The sequence below is a fragment of the Macaca mulatta genome, chromosome 13, assembly GCF_049350105.2.
Source record: "Macaca mulatta isolate MMU2019108-1 chromosome 13, T2T-MMU8v2.0, whole genome shotgun sequence".
Lineage (NCBI taxonomy): Eukaryota > Metazoa > Chordata > Mammalia > Primates > Cercopithecidae > Macaca > Macaca mulatta.
In genome coordinates this window covers 122,945,329-122,962,978 of record NC_133418.1, presented here as the reverse complement: position 1 = coordinate 122,962,978, position 17,650 = coordinate 122,945,329, and the positions used below count along the sequence as shown (strand labels likewise).

The window sequence follows — 17,650 nt, the reverse complement described above, 5'->3', positions numbered from 1 at the left end:
TAGGAGAAGATATTCACAAACTATGTCAGATGACAAAGGCCTAATATCTGACATCTGTAAGGAACAACTACATCCACAAGCACACCATAAAAACCCCATTAAAAATGGGTAAAGAACATGAACAGACACTTCTCAAAAGAAGACATACAAGTGGCCAACAATCATGTGACAAAATGCTCAACGTCACTAATCACCAGAGAACTGCAAATCAAAACCACAGTGAGACAGTTTCTCACACCCGTCTGAATGGCTACTATTAAAAAGCCAAAAACAGCAGATGCTGGAGAGGCTGTGGAGAAAAGGGAACACTTATATATTCTTGGTGGAAACGCAAATTAGTTCAGCCACTGGATAGTAGCTTGAAAGTTTCTCAAGGCACATTAAATAGAGCTACCATTAGACCCAACAGTCCCGTTACTGAGTATTTACCCAAATGAAAATAGATCGTTGTACCAGAAAGACACATGCACTCGTATGCTCATCACCATGCTCTTCACAGTAGCAGAGACATAGAATCAACTAGGCGCCCATCAGTGGTGGATTAGATAAAGAAAATGTGGTACACAGACACTGTGTAATACTATGCAGCCATAAAAAGAATAAAATCATGTCATTTGCAGTAACATGGATGGTGCTGGAGGCCACAAACCTGAATGAATTAATGCAGGGACAGAAAACTTTGTACCACATGTTCTCACTTGTGAGTGGGAGCTAAACATTGAGCACACAGGGACATAAACATGGGAACAATTGACACTGTGGACACTAGAGAGGGACGTGGGTTGGAGAACTACCTCTTGGGTACTGTGTTCACCACCTGGGTGCAGTATGCCGTGTAACAAACATGCACAGGTACCCGCTGTGTCTAAAATAAAAGTTGAAACAAGAAAGAAAGATGCTACCTCTATGTGACAACATTTTACTTCAAAGAATTTTTAACTAAAACGACTCTCTGCATTTCTTCCTCTCATCTTACTTGAGTCACCTTAAATTATCCTGAAGTTATAAAATGTAGATGTGACGATGCGTTGACTTTTCCAGATATTTATTTCATAAGATGCTACAGCTAGATGATGCCAAGTGGACAGTACCAAATTTTAGTCGGTGACTGATTTATTCTTTTGATGTGCCTGTCGACTCACTACACTCAAATGGGCAGCGAAGACAGCATCTACTTTCACATGCATCCTTTATTGAATATTAAAAAATCATTTGAAAGTTTTAATTGAAACAAAAATAAAAATGAGTGCCTACAGTTGAAATTGCTCAGGAAAGGAAGGTCTTTGGTCCTAATAATTATCCCTATTTGTAAAATGTCAGCATAGCCCTTCATGCCAGTATCTTTTGGACCACAATCAGCATTGCTCTGCTCAGTGCCCTGACAGCAGGGGGCGCTGCAGAGCAGGGGCTTCAGATTGGGGGTGCTCTGTTCCCCCTCTTCCAGCACGGAGGATGCTTGGTCTGATGAGAGCAGTTTCACAACGACAGAATACACTTTCTTTCAGCAAACAAAGCTTTTTTTTTTTTTTTTTTGAGACAGAGTCTCACTCTGTCACCTAGGCTGGAGTACAGTGGCGTGATCTCGACTCATTGCAATCTCCGCCACTTGGGCTCAAGTGATTCTCTTGCCTCAGCCTCCCAAGTAGCTGGGATTGCAGGTGCCCACCACCACGCCTGGCTAATTTTTGTATTTTTAGTAGAGACAGGGTTTCACAATGTTAGCTAGGCTGATCTTGAACTCCGGACCTTGTGATCCACCCGCCTTAGACTCCCAAAGTGCTGGGATTACAGGCATGAGCCACCACGCCTGGCCCAAGGCTATTTTTGATCAAATTGCTTTTCAATTCATCAGCAGACAAGAATGTGTTAATGTTCTTCCAGGCGCCAAGAACATCACTGTATGTTATGAGCAATGCAGTAGCTTTAACTCTAGATGCCAGAGCTGCCTTGAAACAGGAGCAGCCGCTGGATCTTAAACCATCCTAAAAACACCTCTTCAATATTCCGTCTCCTCTACTGCAGGAAAAAAGGTAAAGCACACAGGATTTGTGTGATTAAATACAGCTGTTGACATAATAATAATAATAAACCAAAACAACAAAATATAAAACCTTCCAGGTAGGACCTTTTCATTTGCCTACTCTGCTCATGAAATTCTTACTAAATGTACATGCCTCATTCTCCTAGGAATTTCTATTGCCTTATGGATTCACCTTTTCTTGCAGAGAACAGATAAACATGTATCCACAGTATGAATTTCCATGAAAACCTAGACAAATGCAATCACAAGATGTCCATCATGAAGATGTCTCCACTAGCTGGGACCCAGTAATCTTTAGACCTAACTTGATTCAGGCCCTCGTCTGTGGCACTGAGTCTCATGGTCTTTACACACTTCCACCTAGAGTTTCAAGTAAGTTGAAATACAGACATCTAATCTTACATGGGAAAGAACAGAGCTTTCCAGCCTGTGGGATGACATCTCAAAGGCACACGATCTACTTGCTGGAGTTGAGCTGATGTCCAAGGGGCGTCGGGGTCTCGGTGTCAGGCTTTCTTTTCCTCAGTGTCCTTGGCACAGCTACTGCCTGCCTGGCCTGCCCAGGCCCTAGAGGGTGGAGCGAATCTGCAGACCCAGCTGTGGCCCAGCAGGAGCTTGGGGCCCATGGGAAGACAGGCCGTCCCGGCAGGCAGTGCCCGAGAGGTGAGACGCAGCCATGCGGGGCAGAGTGTGGCATCGAGCTCCATGGACGCAGGCAGACGGAGAGTGGTAGGAAGGGCCTCGCACTGCCCACAGGAGGAGAGAACTTCACCAGGGAGTGGCCTCTGCTCAGGTCGAGAGGCCGTGGGGAAGTCAGCCAGGTGGAGGGAAGAAGGGAGCCCTGCAGGTGGGCGTGCTGGGACTGGAGACCGAGGGCCAGGGAGGTGCACTCCAGAGGGGTCGTGCAGGAGAGACGAGAGGAGCCTACAGGTGCCCAGGTAGTCAGGAGAGTCGTCCGTGCAGCCAGGAGGGCAGGGGGCAAACAAGAGGAAGTGCCAAGATGATGGGAAGGTCTGAGTGCTGGCGAATTTGGAAGCTGGGAATAATCAAAAGGAGAACACGGGCAGAGCCCACTCGGGGGCTGGGAGCCTGACAGGACTAGGCCCCCAAGGGTGGGGTGTGTTGCCTGGAGACAGAGCAAAGTGGAGACATATGAGGCCAGGGGGTGTCAATTTATTCTGGAGAGGATTTCGTGGCAAATGTTTAGGCTTTGGGAACTCTGCGATCGTTTTTGTGGCCACTTGGCTCTGCCCTGTACTATAGGAGCAACCGCAGCCTGCCCACCAAGCCCTGAGGGCAGCCAGGTGCCAATGACACTCTATCCATGGCATGGCAACGGAATTTCACATAGCTTTTATATATCAGAAAATATTATTTGTCATTTGTGTTTTTCTCCAATTCTTTAAAAACGTCAAAGCCATTCTTAGCTCACCATACAAAACGGGGGGGTGGGGCTGTGGCTTGGAGCTCCTGGGAGAGGGCAGGGCCCAGATGCCCCAGTGGATGCTCCGTCCTCCTCCCCGCAGCCCCTCCGTCACCCTGCATGGATTTCTATTTCCTACAGACAACGTGAAGCCCCTTCCTCAGAAGCCCCTGCGGCTTTCCCTGTTCTTCCTTCTCATGGGTCTCCGTCCTGGCCTCCAGACCACTGGCTGTGCTCACCATCCTGTGTGTTTCTCTACCTTTGTATGATTTCTGCTCAAACTCTATGATCTCATCTAAAGTTTGCCACTTTGGTAAAGCACATGCTAATCCTGCAGGCAGAGGGACTCCTCACTTCACTGGGCACCAGTGTGTGTTTCACTGTCTTGTGTATCCTGAGGGAAGGAATGATGGACTGACAGATGGGTAGGCAGACACACGGACACACAGACAGACACATAAACACAGATGGTCAGGTGGACAGCAAGCACTGGTGTGCTATGTCTGGAAGGATGCAGCTGGTGAAGTGAAGATTTTGTGAGTGGTCTGATCACAGCTGGTATGATTTAAGGGATGATTCTCCAAGGCTGCAGAGAAGGTCCTATGCTCTATTTCATTCTGTATCTGCATGGCCTTGACCTTTGGTTGCTAAGAGCTGTACTTTTCTCCCTTACAACAGAACCATTTCTTTGTCTCTTTTTAGAAGCAACAAGTCAATTCTTTGTGCACCTGAAGCAAGTATTGGCCAAGATTCACTGGAGGGCACCTGCAGGCAGCAGTCACTCTGCGGTCAGAATCTGCCACCCGGTGCCCAGGAGTGGGGCTGGACCCCCTCGGATCACACCCCAACAACAACCCTACCAGCCAGTCTTGTCCTAGTGGGCACTTTCCAGGATGCTTTTAAAATCTGTCAGATGAGTCTAGTGAAATGGAAACAGAGTGTCACTAAAAGCCCAGACTTCACATCCACACGATACATCTGCGTAACACTTGTGCCTCTAAAATCTATACAAATAAGCGGAGGGTCGGCTCATTTTCTCACTACATTGTGGTAAGAGGCTGCATTTCCTCTGCTCTGTTTTCCCGAAGCCCTAACACTGAGCTTTCAGCCTGTCTGCTCAATAGACAGCTTGTTTCCAGGGGGTCGGCTGCAAAGCATGGCTCAGCCTTAGTGTCCACAGCAGGGCCTCTGCCGGGCATGTGATGGTCAATGCCAGTAACTAACATGTGACGGTGCCACCGAGCGCATCCTCGCACCCGTCCCATCTCGGCTGATCTTCACTGCAGCCTGGCGAGGTCAGCAGAGGACACTCCTGCTTCCTCTCTGCTCCCGAGGAAACCCATGCCGTGCTGGGCTAATTTGTCCAGTAGCATCCGGCTCCCAAGAACAGCACCGAGAATATGCTCAGTGGATTTGACTTCGGGTCCCCTCAAGGCACCGTGACCCTGAGACTGCTCTGCTGCTCACAGCTTCACCCAGAAGCCCCCTTTCCTTCTCAGGCTGGAGTCTAACCTTAACAATGAAGCTCAAGAAAGAAATCAGCCCACACGGAACAACAACAGCAAAAAACAGGTGCGTAAAAATGAACCTCTAATGAAAGAATGGATCAAATCCCGGCAAAATGTCAATGAATTGGAAATCATATAAACAGCCTTCAATTATGAGAACTTAATTTCTTTTGATTCTTCACTTGTAGATGAACAAATGAGATGATAAGAAACCTGAAATTATCACAAACCCAACAACAAACCAACAGAACTATTTCTGTTATACCCTACAGTCACTCCTTCTATCCATTTATGTCCGTGTTTCTGACCAATATATGATAGCTCCAAGAAATACTACATTTCATTCATTATACAAATAAATTGTTATTAAGGCAAGAAATACCATAGCTTAGAAAGATGTGCGGTCATTCCTGTAGAATGATAAAAATGGTTTCTGAACTCCCCAAGCATTCAGTTTAAATACTGTGTGTGCGTACTGTGATTTTAACTAAGTATCTTTTTCTTTGTTTTTGATCCAGTGTCTTGCTCTGTCCCCCAGGCTGGAGAGCAGCAGCACACTAGCTCAGCTCACTTCAACCTCTGCTTCCCAGGTTGAAGCGATTCTTGTGCCTCAACCTACTGAGCAGCTGGGGTTACAGGCATGAGCCACCATGCCCGGCTAATTTTTGTATTTTTAGTAGAAACGAGGTTTTGCCATGTTGGCCAGGCTGGTCTTGAACTCTTGACACCAAGTGATCCACCTGGCTCAGCCTCCCAAAGTGCTGGGATTACAGGCGTGAAACACTGCACCCTGCCCTAAATATCTTTTTCAAAGAAAAGCTTGATGACCTTTTTAAAAAAACTATTTCCTTCCCCTGTGCTAGAGAATATCATGACAAGATTTCTAAATCATCAGAACATTTACACCCCAAGTCCCAATTGGTAAAACTTGGCAATTACGTCTATACAGCCTAGAATTTAAAGCAGACACACAGTTAGATAAATAAAAAAAATTAAATAAATACAGTCTTCCCCTCTAATGAAAAACTACTTACCAACTAGCTTTGTAGTGAAATGGTAACTAGTTCACACTCTTGGTAGTGGTTCAAATAAGCATTAGTCAAAATAAACCACCCTTTTCCCGTGAAGCCCGTGGCCCTGCGTTTGCTGCATGAGCTCTATTTTGTTGGTGCCACGGCAGCCACAAGCCAGCAAGGAACAAAGCTCTGGCTCCGCCGGCAGCACCCCAGGCTGGGCCTTGTTTTGCTCCATCGTCCCCAGTTACAGGGGGACCCAGGTCCTGGTCTTGCTGCGAAGAGGCTGGGTGACAAGGAGGCCACTAGCTCTGGCTGCACGGGAATCACTGGTGAGCTTCTCAAAAATGTCATCGTGTCGTGCAGGGAGCCCTCCAGAGATTCTGATTTCACTGGTCATGAGGGCAGGTTGGGCATAAGAATTAAAAAAAAAAAATCTCCCCGGATGGTTCTCATGTGCATGCGAGGCTGAGAACACCAAGGAGATGGGTGCAGAGCTCCTCAAAGCTCCCGGGAGCCGAGGGCTGCCTGCTGGCTCCCCCTGCACTGTCTGCCTCAGGCATTTATTTAAAGGAAGCGTATTAAGATAAGGGTACTGTCTTCCCAGTACCACAAAAGACAACGAGCCAGTCCATCGCTTCTCCCTCTCCACATTCCACAAGCAGCCGAGTGCGCTGCCTCAGAATGACTGCGGGGAAACCATCACCTTCCTTCCCCTGAAGGTTTGCTCTCCTACAGCTGTGTGGACCTGGGGGGCTTTCAGCTCCTGGGCTGTGCTACGAACATCCTGTTCTTTTGGTACCCATCGAGTGACCACCACCGCTCAACTAACTTGTAGGACATTGATATACACAACAACATCATCATCAATGGCAACGTGTCTCTCATGTAGAAGAGTGTGCACCTCCTACCATCATCATATCCTTTGGGGGATATATCCCTGGTTTGCACCTTGGGAGCTATGGCTCGCTTGCCATAAGTATGGCTGTCGTAACTGTTGTATTCAAACGAGGTCTTGGAATATTTCTCGAGCTCCTTGGCCAGGTTGGAACGCGGCGTTGTTGTGGGGACATTGTTTCTGTAGCCATACTGAGGAATCTCCAGCTGCTTCACAAAGCACATTGGCCTGGAAGTGAACAAGACAACAAACAACAGCTTGCTTTCCTGTGGCTTTGCACACGACAAGCTTCACAGTAAAACTAGAATATCCTACTTTTTAAGATGGATTACCTTTCACTAAAACTACAACTTTTTTATTTTCTGAAGAAAAGACAAAGTGTGTTTTAATTACATAGCACCAGATAAAGTGCCTAAAAGTCAACTTTGGCAATAAAAAAGGACAAGAAATAAAATCTTTAAATATGTTCCCTTTTCCTTCTTTCCTGTAAGAGCTCTGGTGGCATGGTGATGACATGAAATATGAGGATGGGGACAATCTCAGTCCTGAATTTTCTTTGCAGTGGTTACAAAGAGTTGCTGAATTATACACAAAGACGTTGCGTCAATAGGAAATTCCGCTTAAAAAGTAAGAGGAAGTAAAGAAATACTCTTAGGGACAGACTGAGACAGAATCAGATCAAAGTGTACCTAACTGGACAATGAGGTAGGCTAGGTGGTAATGCACCTTGTCAAGTACTAGACTATGCATTCAGTATTTTTACCTAGTAGTCATTTCTTATTGTCTTTGGAATAAAATGTTTAAAAGGAAGGACAGGCTGGGTGCAGTGGCTCACGCTTGTAATCCCAGCACTTTGGGAGGATGAGGTGCACGGATCACGAGGTCAAGAGATCAAGACCATCCTGGCTAACACAGTGAAACCCCGTCTCTACTAAAACTACAAAAAATTAGCCAGGCATGGTGGCAGGTGCCTGTAGACCCAGCTACTGGGGAGGCTGAGGCAGGAGAATGGCAGGAACCCAGGAGGCGGAGCTTGCAGTGAGCCAAGATCGAGTCACTGCCCTCCAGCCTGGATGACAGAGCGAGACTCCGTCTCAAAATAAATAAATAAATAAATGAATAAATAAAAAAGGAAGGACACCAGGGCATTGCTCACTCATAGACATTGTGTCGCATGTGTGTGTGTGTGTGTGTATGTGTGTAGGTCCACCTCTTCATCTGTCTAGCTCATAAGTGAAGTTTTTAGACTTTATACTTAAAACAATTTTAGACTTGCAGAAAAGTTGTACAGAGGTTTTCTTTACACTCTGCCACCAACTTCCGCCAACGTGACCATCTTCATAACCATAAGACAAGAGCAAAACCCGGCGATTAACATTAGCATGGAGTTCTTTCCTAAACTAGAGGCTGTATTTGGATCTGACCAGTTTTTCCACTAATGTCCTTTTTCTGACACAACCATGCAGGGTCCCACAGTGCACTAAGGGTCCTGCGTTCTGTCCTCCATACTGACAGCTCCTCAGTCTCACTGGGCTCAAGGCTTCATGGTATGGACACTGAAGAACTGCTCAGATATAGACATGTCCTTTTTTTTTATTCAGATAGTCTCGGTCTTGTGGCCTGGGCTGGAATGCAGTGGCGTGATCTCAGCTCACTGCAACCTCCGCCTCCTGGGTTCAAGCGATTCTCCTGCCTCAGCCTCCCGAGTAGCTGGGACTACATGCGTGCACCACCACCACGCCCAGCTAATATTTTTGTATTTTCAGTGGAGATGGGGTTTCACCGTGTTGACCAGGCTGGTCTCAAACTCCTGACCTCAAGTTACTCACCCTCATAGGCCTCCCAAAGTCCTGGGATTATAGGCATGAGCCACTGCGCCCGGCCATAGATGCATTCTTAATCATAACATCCTACAGTCTCATCGGCCATCTTTGTGTTTTTCTCAAGTGATTATCCTGCCTCAGCCTCCCAGGCAGCTGGGATTATATCATGAGCCACCACGCCTGGCTAATTTTTGTATTTTCAGTAGACACAGGGTTTTGCCAAGTTGGTCAGGCTGGTCTTGAACCCTTGGCATCAAGTGATCCATTTTCAAAAAAATAGAGACCTTTTCACATCAGCATCATTTTACACACTATAAAGCTAACAAAACAGTGAATTTTAAAGGCAGAGAGTTTCCTGTTGAATTTTTGGCATTCTAAACTATGTAAAATGTATTCCAACTAAAGACCCAACCAAGCAGGAAGAAACAAAAGGTGGTGAATTCATGTATTAGTGTGAGGTTCACAGTCAGCTTAGGAAGGACAGTCATTTTTTTTAGATGTAGTTTCACTCTGTTGCCAGGTTGGAGTGCAATGGCACGGTCTCGGTTCAATGCAACCTCCACCTCCCGGGTTCAAGTGATTCTCCTGCCTCAGACTCCCAAGTAGTTGGGATTACAGGCTCCTGCCACCATGCCTAGCTAATTTTTCTATTTTTAGTAGAGACAGGGTTTCACCATGTTGGCCAGGCTGGTCTCCAATTCCTGACCTCAGGTGATCCACCCGCCTCGGCCTCTTGAAGTGCTGGGATTAGAGGCGTGAGCCACCACGCCTGGAGGAAGACAGTAATGTTTGAGTAAGATCCTATTTCTTGATTACTAGTATCAGTAAGATCTGCAAACATTGCCTGTACCTCTAGCGTGAATGTGAAATTTTAGCAGATGTATGAAAGCATGATATCAGCAAGTACAAATGTGTGCTGTTTAGGAAGGAAACTCTTTGGCAACAGACGTGCAGACGGTATATTCTGCTTGTTCTCCCTGGGGATGGAAACCTGAGGGGTTTTGATCTGTTCCTTTCCTAACTCATTTTCCACAAGTATTCTTGTGTGTCTGAATAAATATATTTTCTCTCGAGTCCTCACTCTCTTCCTAAAGGTGACGCACACAGGCACACCAAGATCAGCTATACTTGCCTTACAGATAACAGGTTTAAAACTATTGTCTTGCTTTTTAATGATTATTTTCATGATTATGTTTTGGTTTTTTATGATTCACTGAAAAAAATATTTAGAAGACACAAAGGCTATTTTTTAAAAAATTGCCTGTAGATCTTCAAGAGACAAAAACTTTTAAGGTTTTCGTGTATTTTTTATGATTGACTTCATGCATTTTATATTTACTTAAATCGTTAGAATCTTACGCTTTTACATATTTTATGTTTCCATTTTACATGATATTTAATTTTCCTTTTTGTTTCTCAGGCTTTAAAACAGTTCTTAATAGCAGAGTGATATTGAAATCAATGAATATTGTACTATTTAACTATTTTCCAACTTTTTGATTTTGTTGCTGTTATAAATTCTGACTTAATAGGCATCCATGTAGATAATCTCTCTTTACTCATTATTTCATAAATTTATATTGGTTTTGGTGCAGTTACAAAGTTTTGATTACTGGATTTTTTAAGAAAAGAAAGTCAGAATTTAGACTGTTTGATAGCCATATCTATACTTTTATAACAGTATTGGATATATATCCAATTATATATATATATAAATTGGATATTGGTTAAAAATCCAATTTATTTACCAAATCACCAATACATTTATTGTGATTTCATTAATTTAGCCGATTTACTTCTTGTCAAATCAATAAAATCATGTAATAATTGATTGTCTATTGTTCTTGAGACATTTTCCCAGATAATATGACGGTGCATAAATGAATAAATCTTTAGGCCTTGCTTTAAAAGATGCTGGGGCAGGCCGGGCATGGTGGCTTATGCCTGTAATCCCAACACTTTGAGAGGCGGAGCCAGGAGGATCACTTAAGCCCAGGGGTTTGAGACTCACCAGAGCAATATAGGGAGACCCTATCTCTCCAAAAAACAAAAAAGTAAAAATAAAATTAAAAAAAAATTAGCCAGGCATGGTGGTGTGTGCCTATTATCCCAGCTACTCAGGAGGTTGAATGGGGAGGATCACTAGAGCCCAGGACATCAAGGCTGCAGTGAGTCATAATTGTGCCACTGTATTCTTGCCTGGGCAACAGAGTGAGACCCTATCTCTAAAATTTTTTTTTTAATTAAAAAAACACAAAAGACCATGGGTGATGTGATCATATTTCAAGGGTTCAAATGCTATGAGAATTCTGGAGAAGAGAGAACACTCCAGGCTATGGAATTCAGTTACGTTTGAATGGAGAAAGGGATGTTTGAAGTCAGTTTTACAGAATGGGTTGATTTTTAAGGTTAAGATCCGCGGGGCGGGGCTTGGGGGGTGGTAAGAAAGCATTTCAGGAAAAGAAACTCAGCGTCCAAAGGTGAGGAGGCAAAACATCAGAGTGGAGGCTGTTTGGACAAGGTGGTATTCACAATTACATGCACGCCTCGTTGGTCTCCAGCTGCTGTGAGCTTCTCCCTGAAATCCTCACTCCGTGCTGGCCCCCGGGAGCAGAGCAGCCCGTAGGTGGGCAGTGCAGTCACCTGGTGACTCAAGAACGGCCAGGTACTAGAGTTCTTCCAGATTCTTGGAGGTCTGGCCAAAGTAGGCTGAAGAAAATTATTGAAAGCCCTCAGCAAGAAATGTCTCCCTACCAACTTTCAAATTCTCCTTTGACTAATAACGATCCCTTCTTCGATTACACAGCCCCGCGGGTTGGTCTGTTTTATTGGGTGGGTGGGGGCGGTTTTCACGCTGCCAATGATTAGCTGTGGGCTGGTGGGGAGACGGAGGGTGGCCTATGGCTTGTTCAGCGTTTGGTCTTGCCATAGGGAAGATGGGTGCATTTCCCTGAAGGGGCGGTTCCCTGAGATGGGTGCTCTGGGGGCACTTCGGGCCGGGACCCCCAAACGCAGAAAACTCTGCACCACAATTTATTGGGGTGTTAACTCTTGATGGTCGTAGATGGTTTTGTTTTCTTATTTTTGCTTAAATATTTATAATTTTCTATAAAGATTTTAACTTTTCTATTTAAGGAGGAAGGGAGTTTAATGACTATGTTAGAAGCTTCTTGGGATGTTATGAAATAATACTCAAGAACAAAAAGTATATTCATATTGTTTGCTCAGTGATTTGTTCCAAGATATTTATCCTAAAGAAATAATTTACTTTTTTATTTTTTTGAGACAGGGTCTTGCTCTGTCATCTAGGCTACAGTACAGTGGTGAAATCACAGCTCACTGCAGCCTTAACCTCCTGGGCTCAAAGCAATCCTCCCACCTCTCAGCCTTCTGAGTAGCCAAAGGAGTAACGGAGGCAAAGTGCTGTATATATGAAAGAAATTTTTATTATTGCCCTCTCTTTAATAGTAAAAGCGGGAAACAGCCTGAATGCCTCAAAGTTAGAACCTAGTTTTGGCACTGGGGGGTACGTCTGAACAGTAGAATATACGTACCTGTGAAGACGATAATTAGGATGATTACATGGAGACAAGGACGCGTGTTTCTGCAGTGATGTTGTGTGAAAAGGCAGGATATGTGGCAATTGTCATAGTTTTCACGTGGATGAGAATGTGAAGCAACACGTAAGAATGAAGGATGTATAGGAGGGCTGTGTGCATGGGGAGCTTGTCCTCCCAAAACTTAAATAAAACAGTGGTTTCAGGCGGACAATCTGTAACACTGTAACACTGATTGACCCACGGTAACATTCGGGTCTTTTAACATCTCTGCACTCTGGGTTTTCTCACTTGCCAAACGGAGGTGACAATACCTACCCCCACCTACATCTCAGGGTGTTGGGCGTAACAGGAGGGAGCTCTGCCGGCTTTGCATGCGAGAGCTTCCACACGCATGCGCGGGGTGCTCATACCCCTAGCATTGTCAGAAACATCAGCACCCGCCTGCAGGTTGGTGCGAGGCCCTCTCCTCCAAATTGAGAAAATTACCTTGGGCATCTCATTAATTTTCAAAGCTTCCCTTTCATCTAGCACTCAGACTCATGAAATACCAGGTCCAGAAACAAAATCAGAAACGATTTCCTCCAACTCTCTCATGTAAGTCATCACAATGAGTCCACAGACACCAGGGGGAGAATGACACCCTTGCCCTCATACAGCCTGGCCTGGAGTGAGGCGTCCCAGCCCCGGCTTTCAGCACGGCCCCACCCTCCCGTCCCAGTCCCTGCTGCTGTAAGGACATGCCCTGAGCAGGTGTCCCCAGCGCTCCGAGGTGTGGAGCGGACTGTGGATAGAGCTCACGGACGGACGGCGCACTCCTGCTGGGTACCTGAGCACGCGGTCCGAGGCCTGGCTGGACTTGGACACGTCACAGCTCTGGTGCTTTTCCTGTGCCTTGGCCAGTTTTTCTGCTGCAGCGATCGGGCATCCGGAGAGGCTGCAATCACAGAAAGCGGGTTGAATGGTCCCGCCTCAGACGCCTTCACAGGACACCAATCCTCCCTTAATACCAGGACCCTGATGCAGGTGGAGCTGTGGGGGAGGGGTGGTTTCCCAAGCCTGGCATGGGCAATCCTGATGGGTGGACTGGGAGAGGGGGAGGCAGTCATGTTTCTAGGTGCATGCTTTCTGCTTGTCTCCAGCAGAGAATGCTGGCGGCAGTGCTGTGTGAGGTGTGCTCAGTCCTTCCCAGTGAGAGCGTCCCAGCTCCATGCATTCGGGAGGACATAGCTGGTGAAAACGGTAAACAGATTTCGTTCTGGAGAGCTCGCCATTTCTGGAGATGAAGAATTAATAGCTTGGGTAGGAGGAGTTTTTAAGCCCATGAATGGCAATGAACTGACTGTTACCAGAAGATGGAGCTCCAAGCTGATTTCCTAAATGCTACTGACTGTGGCCTCTGGGGGGCCTGTCTGACTTTAGCCCTTTGGTGTTCTCCACAAGCAGGGAAATGAAAGTGGAGAGGAAAGCAGAATGATTTCTAGGACTGCAATAAAATGTTTTGTGGAGCCAAATAGTTCAGGCTTCGTCTAGATGGAGGAGACAGCAGCTGGGCTCTTTTGTGTGCAGGCTCACTTTATGTGAAATCACTGTGCCTGCTCTGTGGGTGTCTCCATGCATATCTGCTCATATGCACAGACGCTCCCCCCATATATATGTCACACCCCAAAGACACGCCCGTGCTGAGGTTTGACGGAGGCCCTGACACTGTGGATGCTGCATCGAACAGCACACAGCCCACACCTCTCCAACCTGTCGATCATTTCCTGCTTCTGCAGATTAAACACCTGAATGTCTCTGGAGGGCACAGTGGTCATTTGTTTCATTATAAATTTAACACAAAGAACCAGGTTTGCCAGTCAGACAAACAAAAATTAGAGTGAAGCTTATAGTAGTTTCCTTCTTTTAGATATAATTTTATGTGAACTCATAAAACCATAGACTGTCAGACAAACTTCAAAAGAATCACTTTTCGGCCTCTGGAAATAAAAAGTTATCAGATAAGAATGGAATATTATGGGCAGCTGAGTAGTTCTTATCAAGTCTGAACAGAACAGGAAAAGAGAACTGAAATCGTTCACAAACAAAAGAGTGATTTCGAGTACATTTGTTAGCGGGAGTCCAGAGTCTATTTCTCCAGCACCCCAGCCTCCCACAGACCCCCACCCAGCCTGCTAAACATCTGTAGGTTTTCTGAAGATGTCGGTACTTGTGATCTGGGGTTTCCGCAGAAGTCCAAGGGCAGTCAAGCCAAGCTACATGCTGTATAGGCTTGCTGCACTCCAGGCCATGTCCTGTCCAATGAGCACTAGGACAGCCTTGTCTTCACCCTGGAGGACAGCAAAGGCTTGGCCTCCTTCCTTCCAGCCATTGTAAATGGTCATGGTTTCCACTCCTGATACTATACCCTGCTACCATAAGGTGGGGGGGGGCAACTAAAACCATCCAGTTTGCACCACAAGGGCGTGGAGTGCTTGCCACTCCCGCGCGTTATGTGGAGGTGCCTGTACTTGGGGAGCACCATGGGGAGCACCGTGTGGAGCACAGTCTGCCTCCCCGGGAAGGAGGAGGCATGGAGGGCAGCCGGCGCTCCGTCCCACACCAGTGCTGCACGTGGGTGCCTGCACTTGGGGAGCACTATGGGGAGCACCAAGTGGAGCAGGTGCCTGTATATGGGGAGCATCATGGGGAGCATCATGGGGAGCACCGTGTGGAGCACAGTCCGCCTCCCCGGGAAGAAGGAGGCATGGAGGGCAGCCGGCGCTCCCTCCCACACCAGTGCCGCACGCGTGGCTTACCTTCGGTGGGAGTTCCTGTTGCTGTTGACATGCCCGCGCCCCGTGCAGCCCGGAGTGGGGCACTTGAGGACACTTTCATGCATGGCAAGGACTTGACAGGGAGAGGCAAAGAGAAAACACAGTCAGGACACATGAAAATGCAGTCATTTAACAAAGGCCAGGTCGCTCATGACAGACAGTCCTACAAACGTTTGTGATGGGCATGGTCAGGAAAACACACGTGGGAGGAGAAAGAAGGTTGACTGGACCCTACGCTAAGGGCCTCACACGGCAGGGGCACTGGACCCGGGAGCCTGGGAGTTCAGAGAACACAGAACCGACTCTTTCCTGATGGGTTAGGGGAGCCAGGGCCTCGCAGACGTTACCCATGCATAAGCACAGAGTGTTGATTAGCCATAGAACAACACAGAGGCTGCGGATTTTAAAAACACCCCTGTGCTTTGGAAACACACAGCATTATGAATGTGTGGTGGGTAGATGAATACAGAACCACAAACCTCAATTTTAAATAAAATGAATTAAATAATCACGCTTCCTTTAGGAACCTAGTGCTTTATTATTCTTTAAATAGAATGAGCTAGAATGGTACGCGTTCTGCGTTTTTACGCTGTGAAATTAACAAGCGGGAGAGGCCGCAAGGACTCCTCTTGTGGTGCAAGGGTGCTACTGGCCGGCTGGCTGCGGGGAGCTGCTTGAATTTTCCCAGCAGTGGTGTTAGACCTGACTTATTTGTGTCTTCCTTCTTTTCTGGTCCTTCGTGAACACTTCACTACTCTGGGTTCTGGGGGAAGGTTAGCAGGGACGAAGGGACCCCCACACGGACCCCGTCTGCATGATGCTCTGCTCCTCTGAGCCTGCTGTCTCCAAACTCCAGGGCAATGGGGTGGCGGCTTTCCCTGACAGCAAGGTTTACCTGAGGCCAGGTGAACATGGAAGGTCTATTCAAAACGGATCTGCCTACCCTAGTTACGTAATTGTATTTTCTACACTTTTCCTCCTTCTCTAGAACAACGTCTCTCTTTCCCCTGCAGCCTGCTGGGCACTGAATCCCACGTCCACACGGTGTTGCTGTTTTCTGAGTCCACACCCCGTCTTCTTCCTGCCGGGCAGTCCCTTCCAAAGATTCTGCTTTGGTGTTAGCTTTATCACTCCCACAGCTCCTGGCTTGCCCTGGATGTGGCAGGTGCCTAGTAAGTGCTGTCAGAAAAATGAATGATCAAAGTGAGTCCACCTTTGGCTCATCTTGTGCTGGGACCTGGCTGGAGGGGGTCACAGGGGGCTCCTTTCTGAGAGAATCCCAGCACAGTTCCCTGCCCGCTTCCTCACCTGTCCCAGAGGAAGAAGTGCTGCTCTTCCCTTTCAGGGAGGCCTCTCCAGGAAGCATGTGTGCAGTCTTCCTTCCTGCAGGACATCCATCTGCCTACTTCATTCATTCCTTCTTCTTTACCATTTGTCCACCACCATGCGACAACAGCACACACATGCTTTCCTTCACACAGCTTTTCTCTGACATGCACCTGCACTCTCCTTTCCTTTTATGGTAAACTTTTCACACACAGTTTTCCCTGGGGATGGCGCACATGGGTCACTCTGACCTGAGGTCCCGATGGCAAATGGACCTTACCCCTGTCTCCTGCTGCGTGGGGATGCACACTCCCAGCCTCGTCCCTGAATCATCCTGAGGTGGACTGTGCTTGCCATCCTTGGTCCACACTCTGCTGCTACTTCATCCATCTCAATCACATTTCTCAAACTTCTGCAGCATGTGCAGCTCCTATCCCTCTCTCCTCTTCTCACATCCGTCTCTTGGGGTCAACAAGAGGCTTTTACTCAAGAAACCCTGCTGGGCGCAGTGGCTCACACCTGTAATCCCAGCACTGAGGGAGGCTGAGGCGGGTGGATCACGAGGTCAGGAGTTCGAGACCAGCCTGACCAATGTGGTGGAACCCCGTCTCTACTAAAAATGCAAAAATTAGCCAGCCATGTTGGCATGCGCCTGTAATCCCTGCTACTCAGGAGGCTGAGGCAGGAGAATCACTTAAACCCTGGAGGCAGAGGGTGCAGTAAGCTGAGATTGCGCCATTGTACTCTAGCCTGGGCGACACAGTGAGACTCCGTCTAAAACACACACACGCAAAAACAAAAAACAAAAACAAAAACAAAAAACCCTATGACCCCCCTAGTTCTTCCTCTTGGACCTTGGTGGCACCCCGGGGATTGCCTTCCTACACGGGGCTTTATCAGAAACACCTTCCTCTCCTGGTTTTCTGTTTCTGATTTTCCTCCACCTGCCCTGTTTCTGTGCTTCATCTTACCATACATTCATGGCCAAACTTCCCATTTATGGGCCCTCCTTCATTCCCGCCTTATGCCTCCTCCCTAAGCAATTCCATTCTCAGTTTCCACGAATGCTGCTCCAAGGACGGTATCCAGGTAGCCACCTCTGCACCTGACCTCCCCAGGCCTCCAGAGCCACCTCCCCAAACCCTATGGAATATCATGCAGCTCCTCCAACTCAAGTGGGAAGAATACAAGTCCCAGTTTCTCCACCAAATGTGGCCCTGCTGCTCAGCTCTCTGTACAGATTAT

At 47.0% G+C, this 17,650-nt stretch overlaps 1 protein-coding gene across 8 annotated transcripts in view; it reads right to left on the bottom strand.

Annotated features, from left to right (window-relative positions):
• MYT1L (myelin transcription factor 1 like) overlaps positions 1-17,650 on the bottom strand; it is a 533,658-nt gene that overhangs the window by 106,651 nt on the left and 409,357 nt on the right. For all 8 annotated transcript variants that reach the window (XM_028831516.2, XM_077958484.1, NM_001265731.1 and 5 more), the window contains 3 exon segments: positions 15,062-15,152; positions 13,093-13,200; positions 6,897-7,111 (listed from right to left, as the gene is read on the bottom strand). In XM_028831516.2, coding sequence (XP_028687349.1) covers positions 6,897-7,111; positions 13,093-13,200; positions 15,062-15,152 — 414 coding nt within the window.